This window comes from Sarcophilus harrisii, chromosome 5 (assembly GCF_902635505.1).
Source record: "Sarcophilus harrisii chromosome 5, mSarHar1.11, whole genome shotgun sequence".
Classification (NCBI taxonomy): Eukaryota; Metazoa; Chordata; class Mammalia; order Dasyuromorphia; family Dasyuridae; genus Sarcophilus; species Sarcophilus harrisii.
In genome coordinates this window covers 60,749,877-60,771,084 of record NC_045430.1, presented here as the reverse complement: position 1 = coordinate 60,771,084, position 21,208 = coordinate 60,749,877, and the positions used below count along the sequence as shown (strand labels likewise).

The window sequence follows — 21,208 nt, the reverse complement described above, 5'->3', positions numbered from 1 at the left end:
CACTGCTTGATTGATCCTTTTGAAGGCAAAGTAAGGCCATCTGTTATCTCAGTTTTTACCTAGCCTTTAACTACTGAATGGAGAAGAGAATGAGGCTGATGAAATTGCACAGCTCTGCCTCATTTAAATCCAATTCATTTGCAAGTCAAGACATGACCCTCCTGATGTCATTGGTCCTCTATAACTATAACAACCAAGGAATCTTTCATTCTCCTATAGGCTCTATGTAGTGGTGTGTCTTCTTCATGGGCTATGGCCATCCTCTGCGGGCTCTTTTGTAAAATGGCTAACCATCTCACCTATTAATCGCTTAGAGTAATTTTCCAGTAATATATGATCTTGCATCTTCTCAGAATGCTAAGATTTTATTGCAAGATATGTTCCCTTGACTGGAGTTTCTGACAGTATCCTTGAACATTATACTATTAATTACAGTTTTCTACACTCATTTGAGCTGAAGCTAATGCTAGGCAATAGGCTTCCCTCAAATGATTTTTCAGGTGAGTGGCATACTAGTTATGAATCTCTATATTAGAGATGCCAAAGTACAAATCCATAGGCAGGGGGGCTCTTAGCCTATGGTCTTATTTCTGGTGACATTATACACAGGGGTCACATGCTGACTCCAGTGAGTTACCCACTTGGGTCTCTTTGTCATCCCCATCATGCTCAACAATGAAAAAACTGTGGGTGTATATATCTCCTTGGAAGTGATTTTTTAAACTTTTTAATTCCTCCAAGTCAAGTACCTCCTTAGGTAGTCAGATCTCAAAATCCAAACTTTGATTGAAATAAATTCTTGCAAAGAAGCCAAAGCCAAAAACTAATACTAGAACACTTTGGCCATAGCAGAAGTCCTCTGGTTGCTGTTTGAATAAACCTACATAGGTATGATACCTGAACCAAAGGGCCTACCTCTTGGACAAAGATGTTAAATTCAAAGAGAGACAGGGCCAATAATTTTTACAAAAGATTTCCTGTGGGCTGCATGTTGATTTAGTTTTAAAATGTAACCATATCGGGGTAGTTAGGTGGCCCAGTGGATAGAGCACAAGCCCTGAAGTCAGGAGGACCTGAGTTCAAATCTGATCTCAGACACTTAGCACTCCCAGCTGTGTGATCCTGGGCAAGTCACTTAACCCTAATTGCCTTAGCAAAAAAAAAAAAAAAATGTAACCGTATCTTTATTTTGTTATATTTTTATTAACTTTGTTAACTATTTCCCAATTATATTTTTATTCTGATGCAGGCTGCATTTGGGAGTGTTGCAGGCCATATATGGCCAGAAGGCTATATGTTTGATAACTCTTGCTCTAGGATGTTCCTTTTTAGAGTAAAGATGCTTATGTACACCAGGTCAGCTGCTTGCATCCTTTGTCAGTAGCAGGTGAGTTTTCCCTGAATGCTCCAAGCACAGGTTTCACATTTCTTATAGAGTTCTCTTGTCTGAAGTATCTAAATCATTTTTTATAGTCATAGATTACTTGTATTTGGGCTACATTAATTGGCTTTTCCCAGATCCTGTCTCCAGCTTTTTAAAATTTCAACTTTTAGGAGAGTAATACTAGATTCTCTTATGTGCATTTAGCTGTATCCAAATTGTCCACAGTTGAAGGAAAATACCATTTGGGGCCACACTCTTTCAGTGTAACTCCTGTCTTGACTTTTGAACCTGAACTTTGATTCTTTGCACATATAATGGACAATTATATAGATGGCAAACCTGTTTTGTGAGTAAAAAAGTAGTTTATATGTTTTGGTTTAATTCCTATTTTGATCTCTGTAGTTCATACCTGAATAGGTTGCTTGAAGATCCATGAATCCCATTTTTGTAACTTGTAGCTGTTTTCTTTGTTTACATGCCCCCTATGTTCTTGTTAAAGGGGATCAGTATGGAGTAGCAAAAGTCTGTTTTAGCTGCTTAGCCAGGTATACTTTTAATAATATCAGTGTGTCACTGGCTGTTCTCCTTCCCCCCTGCCCACCCGACCCCCAGCACTTCTATGAGCCTAGAGTAATTTCATATGTATAGTCACTGCCCCTTTAATCACAGGTCTCTGCAGTCCTTACTTTATACAAAGCTGGAAAATTGTTTTCCTTGTGACTTGAAGGTAAAGTAAGGAACTTAGCATAAATATGCTCTCCATTCTCAGTATCATCAAAGTGTATATCCTGAGGCTAGACATTTGAGTGCTCTTAACAGGGGAATTCCATTTTCCAGGAAGATAGAATGTCAAAGGGATGTCCACAAAGATTCTCTAGCAAATAAAGCCTCATTGGGCCTTTTCTAAAAGTACCTGACATTTGTGCAGCCATTCAGTAGTGTGCTCTAATCATGGTTTGAAAGCTGAATCTCTGGGCAAGACCATTTTACTCTTGAGAATAATTGTAATTGTGTATAGGGGGTCATTTCAGACTAGAGCATCGATATGACAGCCTTGGCTGTACCTTTGTTGTTAAGTTTCCATCTAAAGAAGAGGTGTTTTAGACCATAATCACAGTCTTCTCACTATTACACAGGCAATCTTTCTTATCTTCAAGAAACTTCATTCTGCCAGAAGTAAAAGATTGAACTTCTCTTTAGGTACTTTGGGGACCTGGGAAGGCCTTAGAGGTTCAGGCAGTTTATACAACCTTTGTTGTCCTCCTTCCTGGCTATCTTCTCCAGCCCTCGTCCCCTCACCATGGGCAACTCCTACCTTCTCTTACCACCTCCATAATCCATGTACCTTAGTCCCTGTCTGAGCTGCTTCTGAGTACCTGTAGTTCCCTAATACATGTATCTCTTTCGAAGAAACAGACCCTCCCAGATTTGCAGCTCCCCATTGTGTTCCTGAGTAGCATTGCTCCCTGGTACATGCACATGGTTCCTACAACGTTAATCACTCTTGTAGTAGTAACAAGGGCCAAATTCTTGGTTTTGTTCCTTCCTGTTGTGGCTCTGTTGCTGTTTCAATATTTCTGTCTGGGAACTGATTCCTCAGTGCATGGCAGTCTCTTTAGGGGCAATTAAATGTACAGGACTCATTATCTCTTTTTTCTTTCACAGTCTATCATTCTTTCTAATGCATATACTATAGGAGATATCATGGTTAGGGCTGAAATAGACTCTCCTGGCTACTTCTGGGGACATATATCGCTACTGAAAGATTTGGGGATAAAGCATCAATCTCTTGGTCCTTTTGATGGCATTAAGTGGGAGGAGCTGAATCAAGGAGTACTGACCACTGAGCCAGGAAGCATTATCTATTCAGTAGAATTTAGAGACAACTTGTCAGCCAGTGGACATTTATTAAGCATCTGTTATATGGCAGGCTCTGTGCCAAGTACTGAAATTACAAAAGAAGCAAGAGACAGTTCCTTCTCTGAAAGGAATGGGAGACACAACAACAAACAAATACATACAAACAGACTATATATGGTATAAGTAGGAAATAATTAAGAGAGGAAAAGTCACTTGAATTAACAGGGGTTGGGAAAGGTTTTGTGTAAAAGATGGCATTTCAGTTTGGACTTAAAGAAATTCAAGGAAGTTTGATAAAGCAGAGATGAGGAAGGAGAGTATGCTAGGCATGGGGAACAGCCAGAGAAAATGCCTGGAGCTGAGAGATGGAGTATTTTATTCATGGAGGCAAGGGACACTGCATCAAAAACATATGGGCAGGGAGTAAAATGTAAGAAAAAGGGCTAAGTTATGAAGGGCTTTGAATATCACAGGTCTTGTATTTGATACTGGAGAAAATAAGGAGCTGTTGGAATTTATTGAGTAGGAGGGTGACATGATTTGATCTGTGCTTTAGGAAAATGCTTTGGTGGATGAATGGAGGATGGATTATTGCGGGGAGAGACTTGAGGCAGCCAAACCCACCAGCAGGCCATTGCAATAGTCTAGAGGTAAGGTGATAAGGAGCTGCATTAAAGGGGTGTCAGAGGAGGAAAGTAGTCATATATATATATATAGTGGTGTTGTAGGGAGTGTGTGTGTATGTGTGTGTAATAGTCTAGAGGTAAGGTGATAAGGAGCTGCATTAAAGGGGTCTCAGGGGAGGAAAGTAGTCATATATATATATATATATAAATATATATATATGTATATATATTGGTGTTGTGGGGTGTGTGTGTGTGTTTGTGTGTATGTATGTGTGTGTATAATCCAGAATGACTTCTAGGTTGTAAATAATGGAGAAGGTGAGAGGGGTGGAATTGAGGGTAATTGATAATGAGTTTGGTTTTAGATATATATTGAGTTTGAGGGGTCTACTAGCCATTCATCTCAAGATGTCTAAAAGACAGTTGGGAATGCAATGATCTCCAGATCAGCAGAGAAGTTGGGACAGGAGAAATAGATTTGAAAATCATTAACATAGAGATGGTAATTAAATCTATGGGAACTGATGAGATCACTAAATAAGTAGTATAAAGGTAGAAGAAAAAGAGGATCCAGGACAGAGGATCTAGGATGGAATCCATGGGACACCAAAGTTAGAAGTCATAATCTGGATGAAAATCCAACAAAGGAGAATAAGAAAGAGTTGTCAGAGAGGTAGGAGAGAATTTTTATTGTCTGACTTTTTGTGACCCTATTTGGGGTTTTCTTGGCAAAGATCCTGCTGTAGTCTGCTGTTTTCTTCTCCAACTCACTTTGCAGATGAGAAAACTCAAACAGGGTTAAATGACTTGCCCAGAGTCAGATAGCTAGTAAGTGTCTGAAGTCAGGTCTGATTTGGTGGATCACATTTGAACTCAGGTTTTCCTGACTCTAGGTGCAGTGTGGTCCTAGCTGCTCCCCAGCAGAAAATGGTGATCTGAAAAATCTAGAAACAAGAGTGTATCTTAGATGTTGAGAGAGTTCAGTAGACAAAGACTACAGAAAGGTCAAGGAGAACTGAAAGGAAAGGACATTGGATTTGGCATTTAAGAGATAATTGTTACTTTTGAGAAAGCAGTTTGGGTGGAATGATGAGATTGGAAACCAGATTATAAGATTAGGATGAGAGTGAGACCAGAAAAAGTGGAGGCACCTATTGTAGATAATCTTTTCTAGTCTAGCCACAAAGCACAGGACATATAAGACAATCATTAGCAGGTGTGGAAGGACCAAGTAAGAGTGTTTTTTTTGTGTTTGCTTGTTTGTTTGTTTTTGAGGATGAAGGAGATATGGGCATGTTTTAGGCAGTAGGAAATAAGAATAGGAAAGAAGACAAGGAGAGATTGAAAAATAAGTGAAAGAGTAAGGATGACAGAGGGGACAGTCTGTTGAAGGAGACAGGATGTAATTGGATTCTTTGAACAGGTAGAGAGAGGTTAGCCTTGGTAAGGAGTAATGCAAGGTGATCATGTGAGACAGGAGTAAAGGAGGAAAAGGTGGCGGAAAGCACCTGAGTGATAGGAGATGAAGAAGAGGGGAGAAGAGGGAGTTCATGGTGAATGATCATTTTTTTTCCTGTAAAATATAAGGCAAGGGAGAATTGGGGAAAGGGAGAAAGGGGAGCCATGGAAAGTTTGAGAAGGGATATAAAGGTTTGGAAGAACTACTGTTGGGAGTGGGCCAGTGAGTTGATGAGGGAGATATAGTAGCAATGAGGGCTCAGTGGAGAATATGAACCATAGATTTTAGTGGACTAATGAGAATAGTTGGGTGTTTTTTTTTCTGTCTTCATTCAGCAGTATGTATGTAAAAACAAATGCAGTGGGTGGTTGGAATGATCCATGTCTGAGTGCTGGCAGGACATAGTGACAAGAGGACAGAGTAGAGAATTCTGTTCTTATTTTCCTTCTCTTCTCTTCTGAATATGTGGCTGGATGACCCTATAAGCCTTTTTCTTGGAATTCCTGCAAATGCGGGGCTCTCTCAACCTCTCCAGCAACTTTGGCACATGGAGCAAGAGCATGGGATCATCCAGGTGGGTTTGAGATTGCATCTCAAGGTCTTCACAGTCTCTTCTGCATTGCTTTTCTTTTCTTGAATACAGATGAATGAACAGAAATGAGTGATGGACTTCTTGAGCCCTGTGGTCATTTCATCAGTTCCTGGGTTCTACAGTCAATATCAGCTGCCCAACAGAATCCCTGTACTCAGAGGAAATGACCTCCACCAAGAGCATGTGCCCAAGTTATGATATGACTTGCCAGAAAATATGAACTCTGAGAAAGCTGCTTAAATAGTGAATGTGGTCTTAAGTTGTAGGTGAAATACTGTTCACAGTCCCCAAGATGTTTCATGCTTTGATATTTTAAATATCAATCACTGGAAAGAGTATGACAGAATTTATAGATTACTTTGTAATGATAAAAGATTTTTTTAATGTAAGCTTGTGAGTCTTTTGTGTTTAAAGAATTTCTTTTGTGTGGAAAAAATAAAGTTATTTTATAGATGATCCTTTTCCTACATTGGCTTTAGGAAAAAAAAAACCTTCCTTTTGGTGAGATGTCAGATTTGAGGAAAACTTAATATTTAAATGATTTGGCATAAAGAGTGAGAGACTATAAGAAAGAACATAACCCCTTTCTTTAAAGGCCAGGCTTCCCCAAGCCTTAGCTTGGAAAACAGGTCTTTGGAAGAGGTATTCCTATGTCTCTGTTACATAAATATTAAAATATTATTATAATTATTATGTAAGACCTCTGATAGCAAGGATTATTTTATTTGTTGCTTTTAAATCCCCTCCCTAGCCAAGAGTAAAGGATGTCATGAAAGGATTGATTATATGACAAAAACTGTGCTGGTGATGTAATGAAAGTGAAGAATGGAGATTGCTCTCCAAGAAAAGAAGGTCTCCAGCACATTGGGTAGGTTCCTTGTGGGAAACTTTTGGGAGGACATGGACAAGAGTCCCATAGGTTGGACATTTATTGTCTAACTGAGATTCTCCTCTTGGACTTTCTTTATAATATTCAGAAAGATTTCCTCTAGTGCCTCGTATTTTCATGGTGTACCTTCATTACCACCTCTGCCTCTTAGAAAGAAATCTTTCCAACTTTCTTTTGCCTTCCTCTATTAGCCCATAAACTTCTTGATAGCAAGGCCTGTCTTACATTCTGCTTGTGTCTGTATTCCCAGCACTTAGCACAGTGTCTGGGACATAATAAACTCTTAATAATTCCTTATTGACTTTTACATGGGTATGGATGGTATGTAATCAACATTGCTGGAGAGAACTCCAAAATCAGTGAGATCACAGATCTGTTTGAGAACTCCCTAGAGTAGTACAGTGCCTTTCTCAGAGTAGGTATCTGAGATGAATTAGAACAGATCTCTTGTTGCATGTTCATTCTTGGGATCCAGATTAGAGAATCACTCATGTACTCACCACGTAGGAATAAAAATACTTGCACAAAGGTTGTTTGAGAAAAATGTCAACAAATCATCATTTTACAATTTGCTGATGAGATCAACGCATGAAATATCTATAAGACAATCTAGTGCAGTGTCTGGCAAACAGTAGGTATTTAAAGCTTATAGAATATGTATAGGTCATTTTTCTCTTTCCCCTTTCTTTTTCAGCTTAAAGCTATTTTGATTATATATGCAGGATTCTATGCAAATACATTTCTATTAGTCCTTGTTAAATGAATTCCATCCCTGAGGCCAGTCATCCCTCTATTTTAACCATGGTCTAGAAATCTAAAGCTTATCTTTAGACATAACTTTTTAAAAAATCAATTATTTACCACCCATATTTGCTTTTCTCTTAAGTAAACTATTAACTAGTTATTTACTTCCCAGACCTGCCTTTCCCTTTGGTACCTATTTATTGTTTAACATTGGGTGGCTACTCCTATTACTAGAGCTTATAACTATGAGCCCCACCTGGTGTGTTTCCCATGAACAATCATGACAGTATACTTTATTCCTTTAGGAAAGCCATTTACTAAGATGGTATAGTAAGAAGAGTGGTTATAATCTGTTATCTCCCACCCCAGCCCAGCTACTCTTGAATAAATACACAGTGTCCATGGAAAGAATGGGCTCATAGTGAAACACGTGTATGATTCAGGAAAAGATAGCTTGTGTCTCTGATCCTGATTGGATGCATTGTCTCCTACTGGGATAGTAGCTCTGATACTGGGGACCAAAAGAGGAGAAAATCCCTTCCATAGTATTCTCCTACATGACTTGCTCTTGTGATTGAACTTCTCCAACTCTTAAAGTTGGAGCTGCTGAAATTTATCCAGCTATCTAAAGTCCCAAATATGTGGCTAGTTGTTCCCTACTTGACCAAGAAGTTTGAACCTCACTGTGGGATTCCAGGGTATAGATGCCTTAAAATCTTATCATTTGTGACTACATTATGTGATTATATCAACTGAACTGGGTAATAGTGGAAGAAGGCATCTTTCTCACATATTTCTCTCATCAGTTCTTGGAATAAATTAGGCACTTAATTAAATGCTTATCTTTAGGAGATTAATAGAAGATAGAATTAAGGTGATGTTGGGCTATCCTATTTGATCCTTGCCAGCCTTGAAAGTGTAAAGGAGTTTGTTAATTGCCATCAATGTACTTTACAAATTTGTAAAATCTTATAGAATGAGAAGAGGAGGTTGAAAGACAAAGTGTGAATTTGGTCCTACAGAAGGACCAGAAAAATGGAGAATACTCTGATTATTCTTCTGTTATCCTTTCCAGTCAGTCAGCATTTATTAAGCACATTCTATGTGCTATATACTAGTAAAGTATAAAAAAAATTGGAAAGTGATTATGGAAAAATTGTGAAAAAACAAGCAGATGATATACATACACACATGTACATATGTTTATGTATATATATATATGTGTGTATGTATATACTTATATATACATACATGTTTCTTTATGTACACACACATATGTCCTAGAAGTAATAAGGAGAGAGTGAAATTTATTGAGTAGGGGAGTGATATGATTAGATCTGTGTTTTAGTAAAATCACTTTGGTTATTGAGTAAAGGATGCAGGTAGAGAAAGGATTTGAATATTGTTCAAGATGTAAGATGATGAAAGTCCCCATAAGTGAAGAGAAGGGAGTGTATATCAGAGATGTGACAGAAATGAAAACTGGATATATGGAGTGAGAGAGAGCAATGACAAAGTAGTAAACATGGGTGACTGGGAGATAGTGATGCTCTCAACACTGATAGGGAAATTTGGAAGAATGGATGATTTTTTTGGGAAAGTTAATGTTCTGTTATGCGTGTTTTAAGTTTGATGTGCCTGCCTATAGGATAGCCAATTTGGGACATCCAAAGGCAATTAGTGATACGACAGTAGAGATCGAGTAGGGCAAGGATGTTTTGGTTGTTAAATCATTCTTTGTGACCCCATTTGGGATTTTCTTGGCAAAGATACTGGTATGGTTGGCCATTTCCTTCTCCAGTTCATTTTACAGATGAGGAAACGGGGGCAAACAGGGTTAAGTGACTCACCCAGTTAGTAAATGTCTGGGGTCAGATTTGAACTCAGGAAAATGAGTCTTTCTGACTTCTGTCCAAGCACTCTGTGCACTATGGTGCCATGTAGCTGCCCCAGAGGGAGTTTAGGATTGAAAGCCGGGACTCATTTGCTTAAAAATGGTAATTGGACATACCAGGCAAGAGAAGAGGACCAAGGACAGGTGTTTGGGGGAATACTCCTAGCCTCTGTAGGCTTTGCTTCCTATGGACTTCATCACTATGTTCCTGTTTGAGTAACTCCATCATTCTCCCCCACTTTTGTTTTTTTAGCTCCAGTTTATGTGTTGTCTTCCCCCCATTAGAATGTAAGTTCTCTGAGCATTAAAAACTGTTTTTGTATCCCTAGCATTTAGCTCAGTGCCTGGCATACAGTAAGCACTTAATAAATGCTGATTTGTTGACTGCATAAAGATTGAGCAAAGGAGACATAGAAGGAGTAGCCAGAAATGTATTAGGAAAATCAAGAGAAAGCAGTTGTCAGGAAAATCTAGTAAAGAGAATATATCTGGAAGAATAAGGTAATTAATACTCTCACAGTGGTCAAGAATGAGGATTGAGAAAAGGTTGTTAGGTTTGGCGATTAAGAATTATTTGATGATTTAGAGAAGACAGTTTCAGTTGAATGATGAGGCCAGATTTTATCTCCTCTCTGAGGCTCATTCTCAATTCTTCACTAATCCAGGTATCTCACTCTCATTCTAAGCCTTCTTCTACACTATATCCTTTCCTAGATGGCACACTGGATGATAGTCTGCTAGGGCTGGAGTCCCAGAGACTTGCATTCAAATCCAGCCTCAGTTATTCAGTGTCTATGTGACCTTGGGCAAACCATTTAACCCCATGCTTCCTCAGCTTTAAAATGGGGATAACCATAGCATCTACCTGCCAGGTTTATGGTGGGGATCAAATGAGACAATATTTGTAAAAAGTGTCTGTCACACAGTAAATGCTTAATATATTCACATTCTGTCTCTTCCCATCCCTCCAAACTTCCCTTTTTCATTCAAAATGTTCTCAAATTCCCATCTTAAAGAAGTTTCTTGCCTAATTGAAAGTCTACTTAGTAATTCCTTGATGTTTCCTTGCATAAACATCTATCTATATACATATATATATCTCAAGATCTTCAATTATAGAATCTGCAATTACTTTTTTATACTTATACCTAATATTTGTGCTAAAACTTTCTTTGAATAAAGAACTTGTGCACATAACCAGTACTTGTTTTGTAATTTATATGTTTTTTTTTTTGGTCTGTGTATTGTTCAGTCATTTCAGTTGTGCCTGACACAGAGATACTGGAGTGATTTGTCATTTCCTTCTCCAGTTTATTTTACAGATGAGGAAACTGAGGCAAACAGAGTTAAGTGACTTGCCCAGGGTCATATGGCTAGTAAGTGTCTGAGGCCAGATTTGAATTATGAAAGAGGAATCTTTCTGACTTCAGATCTGGTACTATATTCATTGTTCCACCTAATTGGCCATTCTATAACATAGAGATGACTGTCTCATCTTTCATTTTTACAACAAAGTATCCCAAGAGGCACTTTAAGAAATGATTCTGGTGATGTGAATTCAGATAGGAGTAGGTGAAGAAAATGGACTGTAGAAAAAGAGAAACAGAAAGAGGATGACATGTGCTTTGTAGACACATACAGACCCACTAGGAGAGCTTCCCTTCCTCCAGGTAAGCACATAGGGCACCTGGAATGATCTATGACACAGAACATATACACACAGACACACACTCACACTCCGAACTGGGAGATCATTCATATCGAGGTAGTTGGTTGGTGGCTGTGGGGAGGAGGGGGGGGGGGCAGGAGGGCGGAATGTGGGTTGGGCAAAGTTTAGAATTACAGTGCAGCAGAGGCGTTCTCAACCCATACTTTAAATAGCCAGCACCTTCCCCCTTGGATTTTTCTTCTCCCCCTTAGCTGGACCCCTGGCAGCTCCTTCCTTAAGGTCTGTAACATTTCCTTATTTGTTTCTCTCTCTCTCTCTCTCTCTGATTCTCTCTCTCTCTCTCTCTCTCTGATTCTCTCTCTCTCTCTCTCTCTCTGATTCTTCTCTCTTTCTCTTTCTTTCTCTCCTCTCTCTCTGTCTTTCTCTCTGTCTTTCTCTCTCTGTAGATCAGGTTCTGGTCTTAGGTTCTTGAATCCATATAAAATTCTTTTTAAAAAGGAGGCAGAAAAAATAATTTGTGGGAATGTGTATGAAAACATATGATACCCCCTTCCTTCTTCTAAATATGTTTTCCCCATATGTATATTTATATCTCTATCTTTATATATGTTAAATATCACTATATATACATATATATGTATGTGTATTTTTTATCTTATACATATATATATATATATATATATATATACACCTACACACACACACACACACATATATATCTTTTTATGACTGTTTGATTTGGAGACAATGTGATTTGGTAGAGAAGAAATCCCAAAATGAGATGAAGGCATCTGAGTTCTTTCACCAAGTAATTAAGGATTAATTGATTTCTGGCCCCTAAGGTCTTGATCTTCTCTAGGAAATGGAACAGTGATTGGCTCCAGGTAGGCATGAGAGCTTTGGAAACCTTTAGAGACTCATAAAAGAGTTGTTTTACTGGAGAGAAGCTATTGAAGAAAAGAGTAAAGAAGAATAAAGCTAGCAACAACAGTATTTTTTTTTTCCTTTCTGGGACTGAGAAAAGTCCATCAAGAAAAAAGGGAAAGGAAAGACAAGCTAGAGAGCTTTCATACATCAGTACCTAAAGAGGACCAAAGTGCTTCAGTGAGCTATTCCTTCCTTCCTTCCTACCTAATCTTCTCATAATCAATCACCCAAACCCCTCTTTTTATTCATAAACTGTAATGACCACCAAGCATGGATCTTGTTTCTGTCAAGATGAACATTGATAGCTTTTTTGATCCTAATACTATATTTTTGGGCCAGAAGAGATACTGGAAGGCCTCTAGGGTATAGAAAAATATGTATTGTTCCTTTCCTTCAGGTCTCTCTCTTATAGAAGTACGGCTGGACAGAATTATTAGAATCCTCACTTGATATTTATAATAGAGGCCCTCAAGTATATACCCATAGAGGGCTGTGGGTAGAGGAAAGGACATTTCTAAGAATGGTCATGTCTAGGTGCTCTATGTATAATTTAGAAGCTCTCATACCTTCTTTTTAAACTTGCTCTGGGGGACCCAGTGGTCCTTTTTTGGCAAAGGTATGGTGGAAAAAAGGGAATAATACATATTTTTCTATATCCTAGAAACACCGATTGGCCTTTAGAAATAGGGACTAACAACCAACTATCCCTTGAGTGTATTGAAAGTTGAGGATCTCAAATTCTTTTCATCCTCCAACTTATTTCCAAATAGTGCCTTTTATGCCCTATCGTATCATCTCTTTTCCCCCACACCATACCATAAAGGAAAAAAAAAGACTGGTGCTTATATCACTTTTAGTATTGAACGAAATCTTAGCATTGAAAGACATGAAGAAACCAGTTGCCATGCTAATTTATATAAGCTTTATTACATTCAGAGCACTGTACTTTCACAAATCATGTTCTCCTCTAGTTTCTTTCTTCTCACTGGCTGAAGATTAGGGAAACATAAGGTTGGAGTTTTCTAGGTTTATAAGGGCAAAATACTTTATTGATCTGGGAATAAAATCATGAAATAACAGAATTTCAGAGCTGGAAGAGACCTCAGTAGACAAATACCTTTGAACATAGAGACATCTGTCTCTGCAACATACCTGACAAATAGTCAGCCAACCTCTGTGAAGATGAAGTGAAAATGAAGAACCAATTATACTTTTGGACTACCATGGTGGTTAGGAAGTGATTTTTTTCTCTCACATTAATTCTCAATCTATCCCTGTACAATTTGAACCCATTGTTCCGAAGTTCTGCATTCTGGGGCCAAGCAAAATAAATGGAATAACTATAATAATGGTTGAATTTTGCAACTGCTTTACAAATTTTATCTCATTTGATCCCCTGTAGGAAAAGTGTTATTTTTATCCCAATTATTATTATCCCAATTTTATGGACAAGAAAGCTGAGGATGAAAGATTAAATAACTTGCCAAGAGTCACACAGCTAGTAAATGCCTGAGGTGGGATTTGAGCTTAGTTCTTCCAGGCATTTTTACCCACTCTGCCACTCACCCACTGCCCTCATGACAGTCTTTTAAATACTTGAAAAATATCATCATGCTCTTCTGCCCAAGCTTTCTCTTCTCTAAAATAAACTCCTAGTTCTTTAGTATAATCTGTAAACCTTTCATAGTCCTGTTCGCTCCACTCTGGATGATATTTATCTTATCAATGGCCTTCCTAAAATGTGGCTTCCAGAATGGAAAACATCATCAATAGTACCTCAATTCTCCCCATCTTGCAAGATCTAGCAGACTAGTTCCTGCATGGAAAGCAAAACTTAGACAACTTTTGTGGTCATGTGACCCCTTCACATGCTCTATGTAATCCATGAGAATCTGTGGTGAATTCACTTTGAACATTTGGGTTTAATGAATGCTTTTCTAAGAAGAAGGAAAAGTTACAAGTGTAGAGAAACTGAGGATGTAGATTGATCTCAACTGGAGCATTCTCAACAACTGGAACATTTAGATAGTTCTCAGTAGGAAATGCTTTAAAACAAGTGACCATTCAGGTAGAACTCCTTCCCCGCCCTTCCCTTTCTTTTCCTTCTTTTCCTCCTTCGTTCATTTTTTGTTCATTCATTCCATTCCTTTTTTCCTTCCTCCTTCTCTCCCTCCCTCCTTACCTCTCTCTCTCTTTCTTTCTTTTTCTTTCTTTCTTTCTTTCTTTCTTTCTTTCTTTCTTTCTTTCTTTCTTTCTTTCTTTCTTTCTTTCTTTCTTTTTCTTTCTCTTTCTTCCTTCCTTCCTTCCTTCCTTCCTTCCTTCCTTCCTTTCTTTCTTTCTTTCTTTCTTCCTTCCTTTCCTTTTTACTCCCTCCCTCCCTCATTCTTCTCCTTCATCATCATCATCATCATCATCATCTCATCTTTTTCTTCTCTCTCTTTTCTTTTTCTCTCTCTCATTCATATGTATTTGGGAGAATAGAAGGAATATTATTTCTAGGGATTTCCTACCAATAACAACACTTCTATCTCTGTTTCAGGTGGGATGGATAGCAGGGTCCCTGGTGCAACTAGCAATGGAAAGACAATACCAACTTATTCAGTCGTGGAAAAGGAGAAAGAGGAGGAGGAAGAGGAAGGCACACTAGAGCGGGGTCACTGGAACAACAAGTTGGAATATGTGCTATCTGTAGCTGGGGAAATCATTGGGCTGGGCAATGTCTGGAGGTTCCCCTATCTCTGCTACAAGAATGGGGGAGGTGAGCACCCACTGACTCCCATGGAGGGAAAAGTTTTCATCTCTTGAATTCAATGATTCCTTAGGTGTCCTAAAATCCTGAGATTACTTGTCCTTTTTTTTTTTTTTTTTTGTACTTTCTTGAACTACTGAACTACCTTCAACATTGTGACCTTTGGACCTGGGGGTTCTTGCTTTTTAGAAATAGTCACCACAGATCAGAGGTGGGGAGTGTCATCCTTGACTCTATTTTTGTGGGGTATCCATGCCATGCTGGTTAAGTGTTTCTCTTTTTGGAGCTATAATTCTTTGATGGGTGACTGGGGCTTTGTCTTTTGATTAAATTTAGAGGAGTTGAAGAACAGCACTCTCATCCCTTCAGAAACATAGAAATAACTAATTTTAGCATTTTTTTTCTGTCTGGAACAGATTTTTTGATATAAGAGGGAATTCTTAGTGAGGTTAAGCCAGAGCTCTGCAATTCAGAAAATTGCTTGGGGCATGTAGAATTAAGTGACTTGCCTAGGCTCATACTGTCAGCATGTGTCAGAGGTGAAGGTGAACTCAGGTCTTCTCAGTTCTGAGACTGACAGCATGTGATGTTGCCTCTCTGCTTTTAGCAAATGTAATTAAAGTGGGCAAAGGAATTGTAGTATTTCAGGACATCCTAGTGTCTCAGAGCATTCTCTTCAACTAAATGAGTGTTTGTTTCACAAAAAAATCATGGCTCTGTCTCCTTAGACTCCCCTCCAACTTTTAACTGTGCCTTATTGATGTCTTTTGTGATCACATAGCAGTGAGTTCTAGAAAAAACACAATCTTTCCCCTCTCCTATTTCCCAGAGGAAAACAGTTAAGCACAAATACTTGATACAATGGATGCATTTAACATTGTATACAACATTCTGATCCCGTAGTCTCTCACTTTTCTGCTGAGAAGGGAGGCATATTTCATTGTCTGTTCTGCAGGATCTTTATTAGTTTTACAATTAATTATAGTTTTGTTTCCTTTTGGTGATTTAAAAAAACCATTTACATTATTGTAGTTGGGCATAATATTCCTTTGTCATTATGTTAATTTGTTTTATACAGTCTTCTGTTTCTCTACATTTCTCATATTCATCATTTCTAATTGCACAATATAATTTGATAACATTAATAACTCCTTCCCCCTTTTCCAGCTATTCCTAAATCAATGAGAATCCATTTTCTTTCTAGCTTTGGATTTTTTTTTCCTTTTGCTAGCATTTACATTGTTGTAGTCATTGTGCTTATTGGTTTCCTTGCTTTTCTTCATTCCACATCAATTCATATAGATCTCGTGATTTTCTGTGGTCTTCATAGTTTTAGTTTCTTATAGCATAGCAGCACTTCATTTTATGTTGGATTTTTATTTCTGTTTCTTATTCCTCTGAGGTCAAAAAGCATGTACAATTCAATCATGTTTTTTACATGATTCCAAATCAATATCCATAATGGTTTGACCTATTCACATTCCACTAACAATTTACTAGTGTGCCCATTTTTCCATAGCCCCACTAACATTGCTTCCAGTTTTTTTTATTATTTTTGCAAATGTGCAAAGTATAAATTATGAACTTTGAGTGGGTAAAAAAATAATCCAACAACAAAAATTATTGGTTCATATATTTTTTTCAGATTACCTTCATTTCTTAATGTTTCCTTAATAAAAGAGACCCCTCTCTCTTTTATTCTTTAAGCCATAATTTGTTAAAAATATATATATATATATATATATATATTTTTTTTTTGGGGGGGGAGGGGAACTAGTTAAGTGACACTAAATAATATATGCTGAGTTTGACAGTATGTATAACATTCTACACTCATAGTGTTGTACCCCTACAAAGAAGATAGAGATACATTATTTTTCATCCTATTTGGAACCAAGTTTGATTATTATAATTAGTTTCATTTTTTCTTTCTGTTATTATAGTTATTGTGTACATTGTTTTCTTTGTTCTGACTCATTTCAGTTCATATGACTCTTCATGTTCCCTGTATTCTTGATGTTCAGTTTCTTATAGCATGGTAGTATTTTATTCTTTATATTCAGTTTCTTATAGCACAGTAATATTTTATTACATTCACGTAACATATTTGTTTAGCTCTTTCCTAATTGATAAATATCAACTTTGTTTCCAGGATTTCACTATTACAAAAAAGTAAATATATTAATGTGTACCTTTCTTTCTATCTTTGACCTTCTTGGGTGTAAAAGTCAAGCAGTAGGATCTCTAGGTCAAAGGATAATGGATAGTTTAGTCATGTTTCTTGCAACATTCTTAACTGATAACTAGAGCAGTTAAATTAACTCACAACATCACCAAAACTATATTAGCATACCTGTTTTTCCACAGTTCTGACAACATTGACTATATCCATTTTTGTTTATCTTTTTCAATTTACAGACTATGTATGATGTGAAACCTCAGATTGTTTCAATTTGCAATCCTTGTTTAGAAAATTGTTTAGATCACTTATCCATTAGGAAAAGACTTTAGGTGTTGTATGGTAGCATCAATTTCTGTATGTACCCTGTATGTACCCAGATTTTTCTTGATGACATTTGATATTAATATTTATTCCATTTGACAATTTGTCTTAAATCTTTGTTGGTTTAGTTTGTGCAATAACTTTTATATTTTATATAATCAAAATTGTCTACTTTGTCTTTCATAATCTCTTCTATCCGTAGTTTGGTTAAAAATTCTCCACTTTTTGGCTTTAATTCTCAACTTTTATAGAAATCCAGATTAATGAAAAGATGTTTCAAGATAGCTCATTTTGATTCCTGCTGCTCTCTTTCATATGGTGCGCTAGCTTAGAGAACCCTAAAGTAGAGGCATGGATACATGGCTTAATTTGCTATACAAATTCATAGGTTACCATATAGAGGGCAAGTTAGGGAAGGGTTCAAAGCAAGGCTTTTAGAAATGTTTGGAGAAGTTATGGATATAGGATAGACAGAAGTAATAGATGGAATTTATTGGGTTACTCCACCGAATGCAGGGGCTCAAATATCCTCTGGGAGTAATTATATCTTGCCACAGGCAGAGCTGCCAGGCTGGACTAATGAAGTCTTTTATATTTCTCTTTTCTTAGTGATTTAGAAGTAGGCTATAGCTAGAATTAATTTGACCTGGTATGTATCCTGGTATGTGCCTCCAAATACTTAGCACTTGAGGGTGTGGAAGATGTGTAAAGTAGGTATAATATGGATAAGAGGGATTATGAGTATAGGTGCAGGAGGGGATCAGCCTCTTTGTGGAAGTTAGGCATTTGCTCCAAGGCTTGTAGACTGATTGACATTTTTGCAAAAGGTGTAGAGATAGACAGGAGTTCCCCCACCCTGGAAAAATGGCCTTGTCATCTGGGATCATGGGTATCTTTTCTAGTTTTCTTTCCCTCAAAGTCTCCCTCTACCTAGAGAACCATTATGGCTTTGTCAGAGAAAACCTGGCTTAACTACCTCAGCTGTTGAAATTGTACTGGGAGTTTGGAGGATTTAATTGGAGCTCAGGAACCTTTGAGATTGAATAACCCGCTTAGCCCCTCACATTGGCAGAAAGAGGATTAGGAGGTGAAGCCGATTTCCTCAAGCTTCTTTGGAATTGGATGATCTTTGGTCTGGAATTGTCAGGAATAGGGTGAAGAAAGGGAAGGAAAGTACAGAATGAATCCATTTGCCTTGGAGTATTTGGGTCTAAATCAGAATTTCCTGTGGGTCATAGTGTAGAAACATTGGGACAACCTTTGGAAAAGTAGGATTTGGGAATAGAGAATATTATCGAAATCCAAAGCCTCTGGAAAAAATAGGCTTTAACTCTGTATTCAGAAGTCCATTGGTCCCAACCTTAAAAAGGTTGGTCTGAAGGGCTGAACAGAGATGGTACACCTTGTCAAGATTTACTCTAAAATCTTTGATCAAATGAGGACCATAGGTGAGTGAAAGTAGCTTCCTCATTTGGGAGCATGGGTTGCTGATTTTAGAGAGTTTATCTGCTTTTATCCCCAGTCAACTGATCCCTTCTTTTTTCCAAGTATATCAAGCTCCCACCAGCAAGCTTGCCTCCGGAGAGAATGGTATTTCACAGTGGGAAGAATACAGAACTATTTTTCATTCTATGGTCATCCTGATTTCCCTAGAAAAAGGAAATCTACCTTCATATAAGAAAAGTTTATGTTATAGGTTGGGAGGCAATGGAGTGAGCTAACTTTCTTGATTATCTATTATGTTTTTTCTGAGTCTTTTTGAGTCTCCTAAGGTCACTGCAGAATAATCTTTGATATTTGTGGAAACTGACAATTTGTTAACAAACTGCATTCTATGTGAAAGGGCTATCTCTACTTTTATACCCTTTCCCTGACTCCTCAGACTTAAAGATCTACTGCTATACTAAAGAAAAAAGACCAGTTATAGACTTTTAAAAAAGCTTTTGTTGGCAGTAAAGTGGTAAGTATTTGAGTGGGGGAGTTGTCAGAGGATTGAAAAACTCCAAGAACCACTATTCAAATACTAAACAAAACAAAACACAAAAAAAACCTAAGACTCTCTATACATATATTACCATGGAACATGTATCGGTATTTCTGTTTTCCTGTTTATTTTTTAGTTTACTCAAGTCACTGTCCTTTTCTGTGCTCCTGTGTTCCTTCCCAGATCTCCACCCTGATGAAATGGTTACTGATGACTAGAACTGACTGCTAACCTTCTTGCCTGCTCAACCACATAGGACAAAATTAGCTGTATAAAGAGCCTTTTGGGTTTATGTGCATAGTTGAAGGTAAACAAGGTGGTCATTGGAGGCAAAATTTATCTTTGTACTTCCTTTTTCCCCTTGATTATACTATCATCCCTCTTCTTTCTCAATTCCCACCCCAAGGAGGTGAAAATATGAGAAGCAAATCTTAGGCCCTTGAAATCATTTTCAAGGGGAAAGGAGCATTATGTAAGGAATGATGGATTAGACTTTGGTTAGATTGATTAGAAATAACAATAGCATATGCTTAGAAAGTTTACAAAGTTGTGCTTTCTTCACAACAAACCTGTGAAATATAGGTAGTACAAATATTTTTATATCCATTTGATGGATTAGGAAATTGAAACACACTTGTCTGGAGTCAGCCAGCAATTACACATTAGGAATGGGATTCAAACCCTAGTCCCCAAAAGTTCAAGTCCAGTACTTTTTTAATACTCCCTGAAAATGGCTCTGTTTGACAGAAATTGGTTTATGTTAAGTATTTTCTCAGGTTTAATTTCATTCAGGGGATTGGGACTTCAGGAGTGGTGAGGGCTTTTTGCCTCTCTTATGTTATAAATTTCCAGAGATCAGAGCAAAGCCCTAAGAATCACAACTTCTAGCTAGCTCACAATTGGAGAGACAATTGAATAGGGAATAGAGCATCTGACTCAGAAAACTTAGTGAAGTGGTTTTGCAGTTGACTCTCCATCCCATCAGTCTATACTAGATAGATGAATGGATGGAGAGAAAAAAAGAATGAAAGAAAAAGAAAGGAAGGAAAGAAGGAAGAAAGCAAGAAAGAGTGAAAGAAAAAGAAGGGAAAAAAGGAAGGAAGGGAAGGAGGGAGGGAAGGAAAAAAAGAAAGAAAGAAAGAAAGAAAGAAAGAAAGAAAGAAAGAAAGAAAGAAAGAAAGAAAGAAAGAAAGAAAGAAGGAAAGAAAGGAAGAAAGAAAGAAAGAGAAAGAAAATGTTCTTCTCCAATAGGGTTGGGATTTCCAGACTTGAGAGTTCTGAGAAAGTCATGGAAACTTGAGCTATAAAGTTCAGACCTGAAGTGTGGCCTTGTTTTGTTCTCATTCATTGTCTTTGGATTACCCCTAAAAAAATTATAGAATTTAGGATCTGTTTATGACAGTGGCAACCCTATTTTCAGGGGAGTGCTTCTCTTAGTAAAGAGAGTTAGTGGTGGGACTCTTCTTGGGTAATGGTAGAAGGAGTAGTGGTAATGATGATGGCAGGAAAGACTGCCTAGTTTTAGGTTAAGAGGAGGCTTGTTTGAAATAGTATGTAATATGTATGTTGGAGATGGAGTGTATGTGCAAACCCCACTTCAGTCCTTGAGTCAACTCCATTTCCATTAGAAATTCTCTTGCTGACATTTCCCTAAAGTGTTTTAAAGACAGGATACCTGCCTATTGGACTCTGTTCTAACTTGGTCATTCCTTCCCTATCCTTGCCTTGCTCTACCCAGCAGTTTTAGACTTTGGCCTTTCTAGCACTCTTTCAAGAGGCTAGGAAGGAGGGAAGTAGAGCAGGACTGGATGGTTAAATATTGTCTTGACTTCTTGGAAAAGAGTCTGGAGTAGAAGATGAAAAGGGGAGGAACTGGGAGTAGGCAAATAATTCTCTCCCTATCCTGTACTGTATTGTAGACAATATGG

General features: G+C 37.7%; 1 protein-coding gene across 1 annotated transcript in view; it reads left to right on the top strand.

Annotated features, from left to right (window-relative positions):
- The first annotated feature begins 11,332 nt into the window (after window positions 1-11,332).
- Window positions 11,333-21,208, top strand: part of SLC6A13 (solute carrier family 6 member 13) — a 46,004-nt gene continuing 36,128 nt past the window's right edge. Inside the window, exons 1-2 of the mRNA XM_031939484.1 lie at window positions 11,333-11,396; window positions 14,584-14,802. Of these exons, the coding sequence (XP_031795344.1) occupies window positions 14,589-14,802 (214 nt within the window). The 5' untranslated portion in view covers window positions 11,333-11,396; window positions 14,584-14,588. The remainder of the gene's footprint in view (window positions 11,397-14,583; window positions 14,803-21,208) is intronic.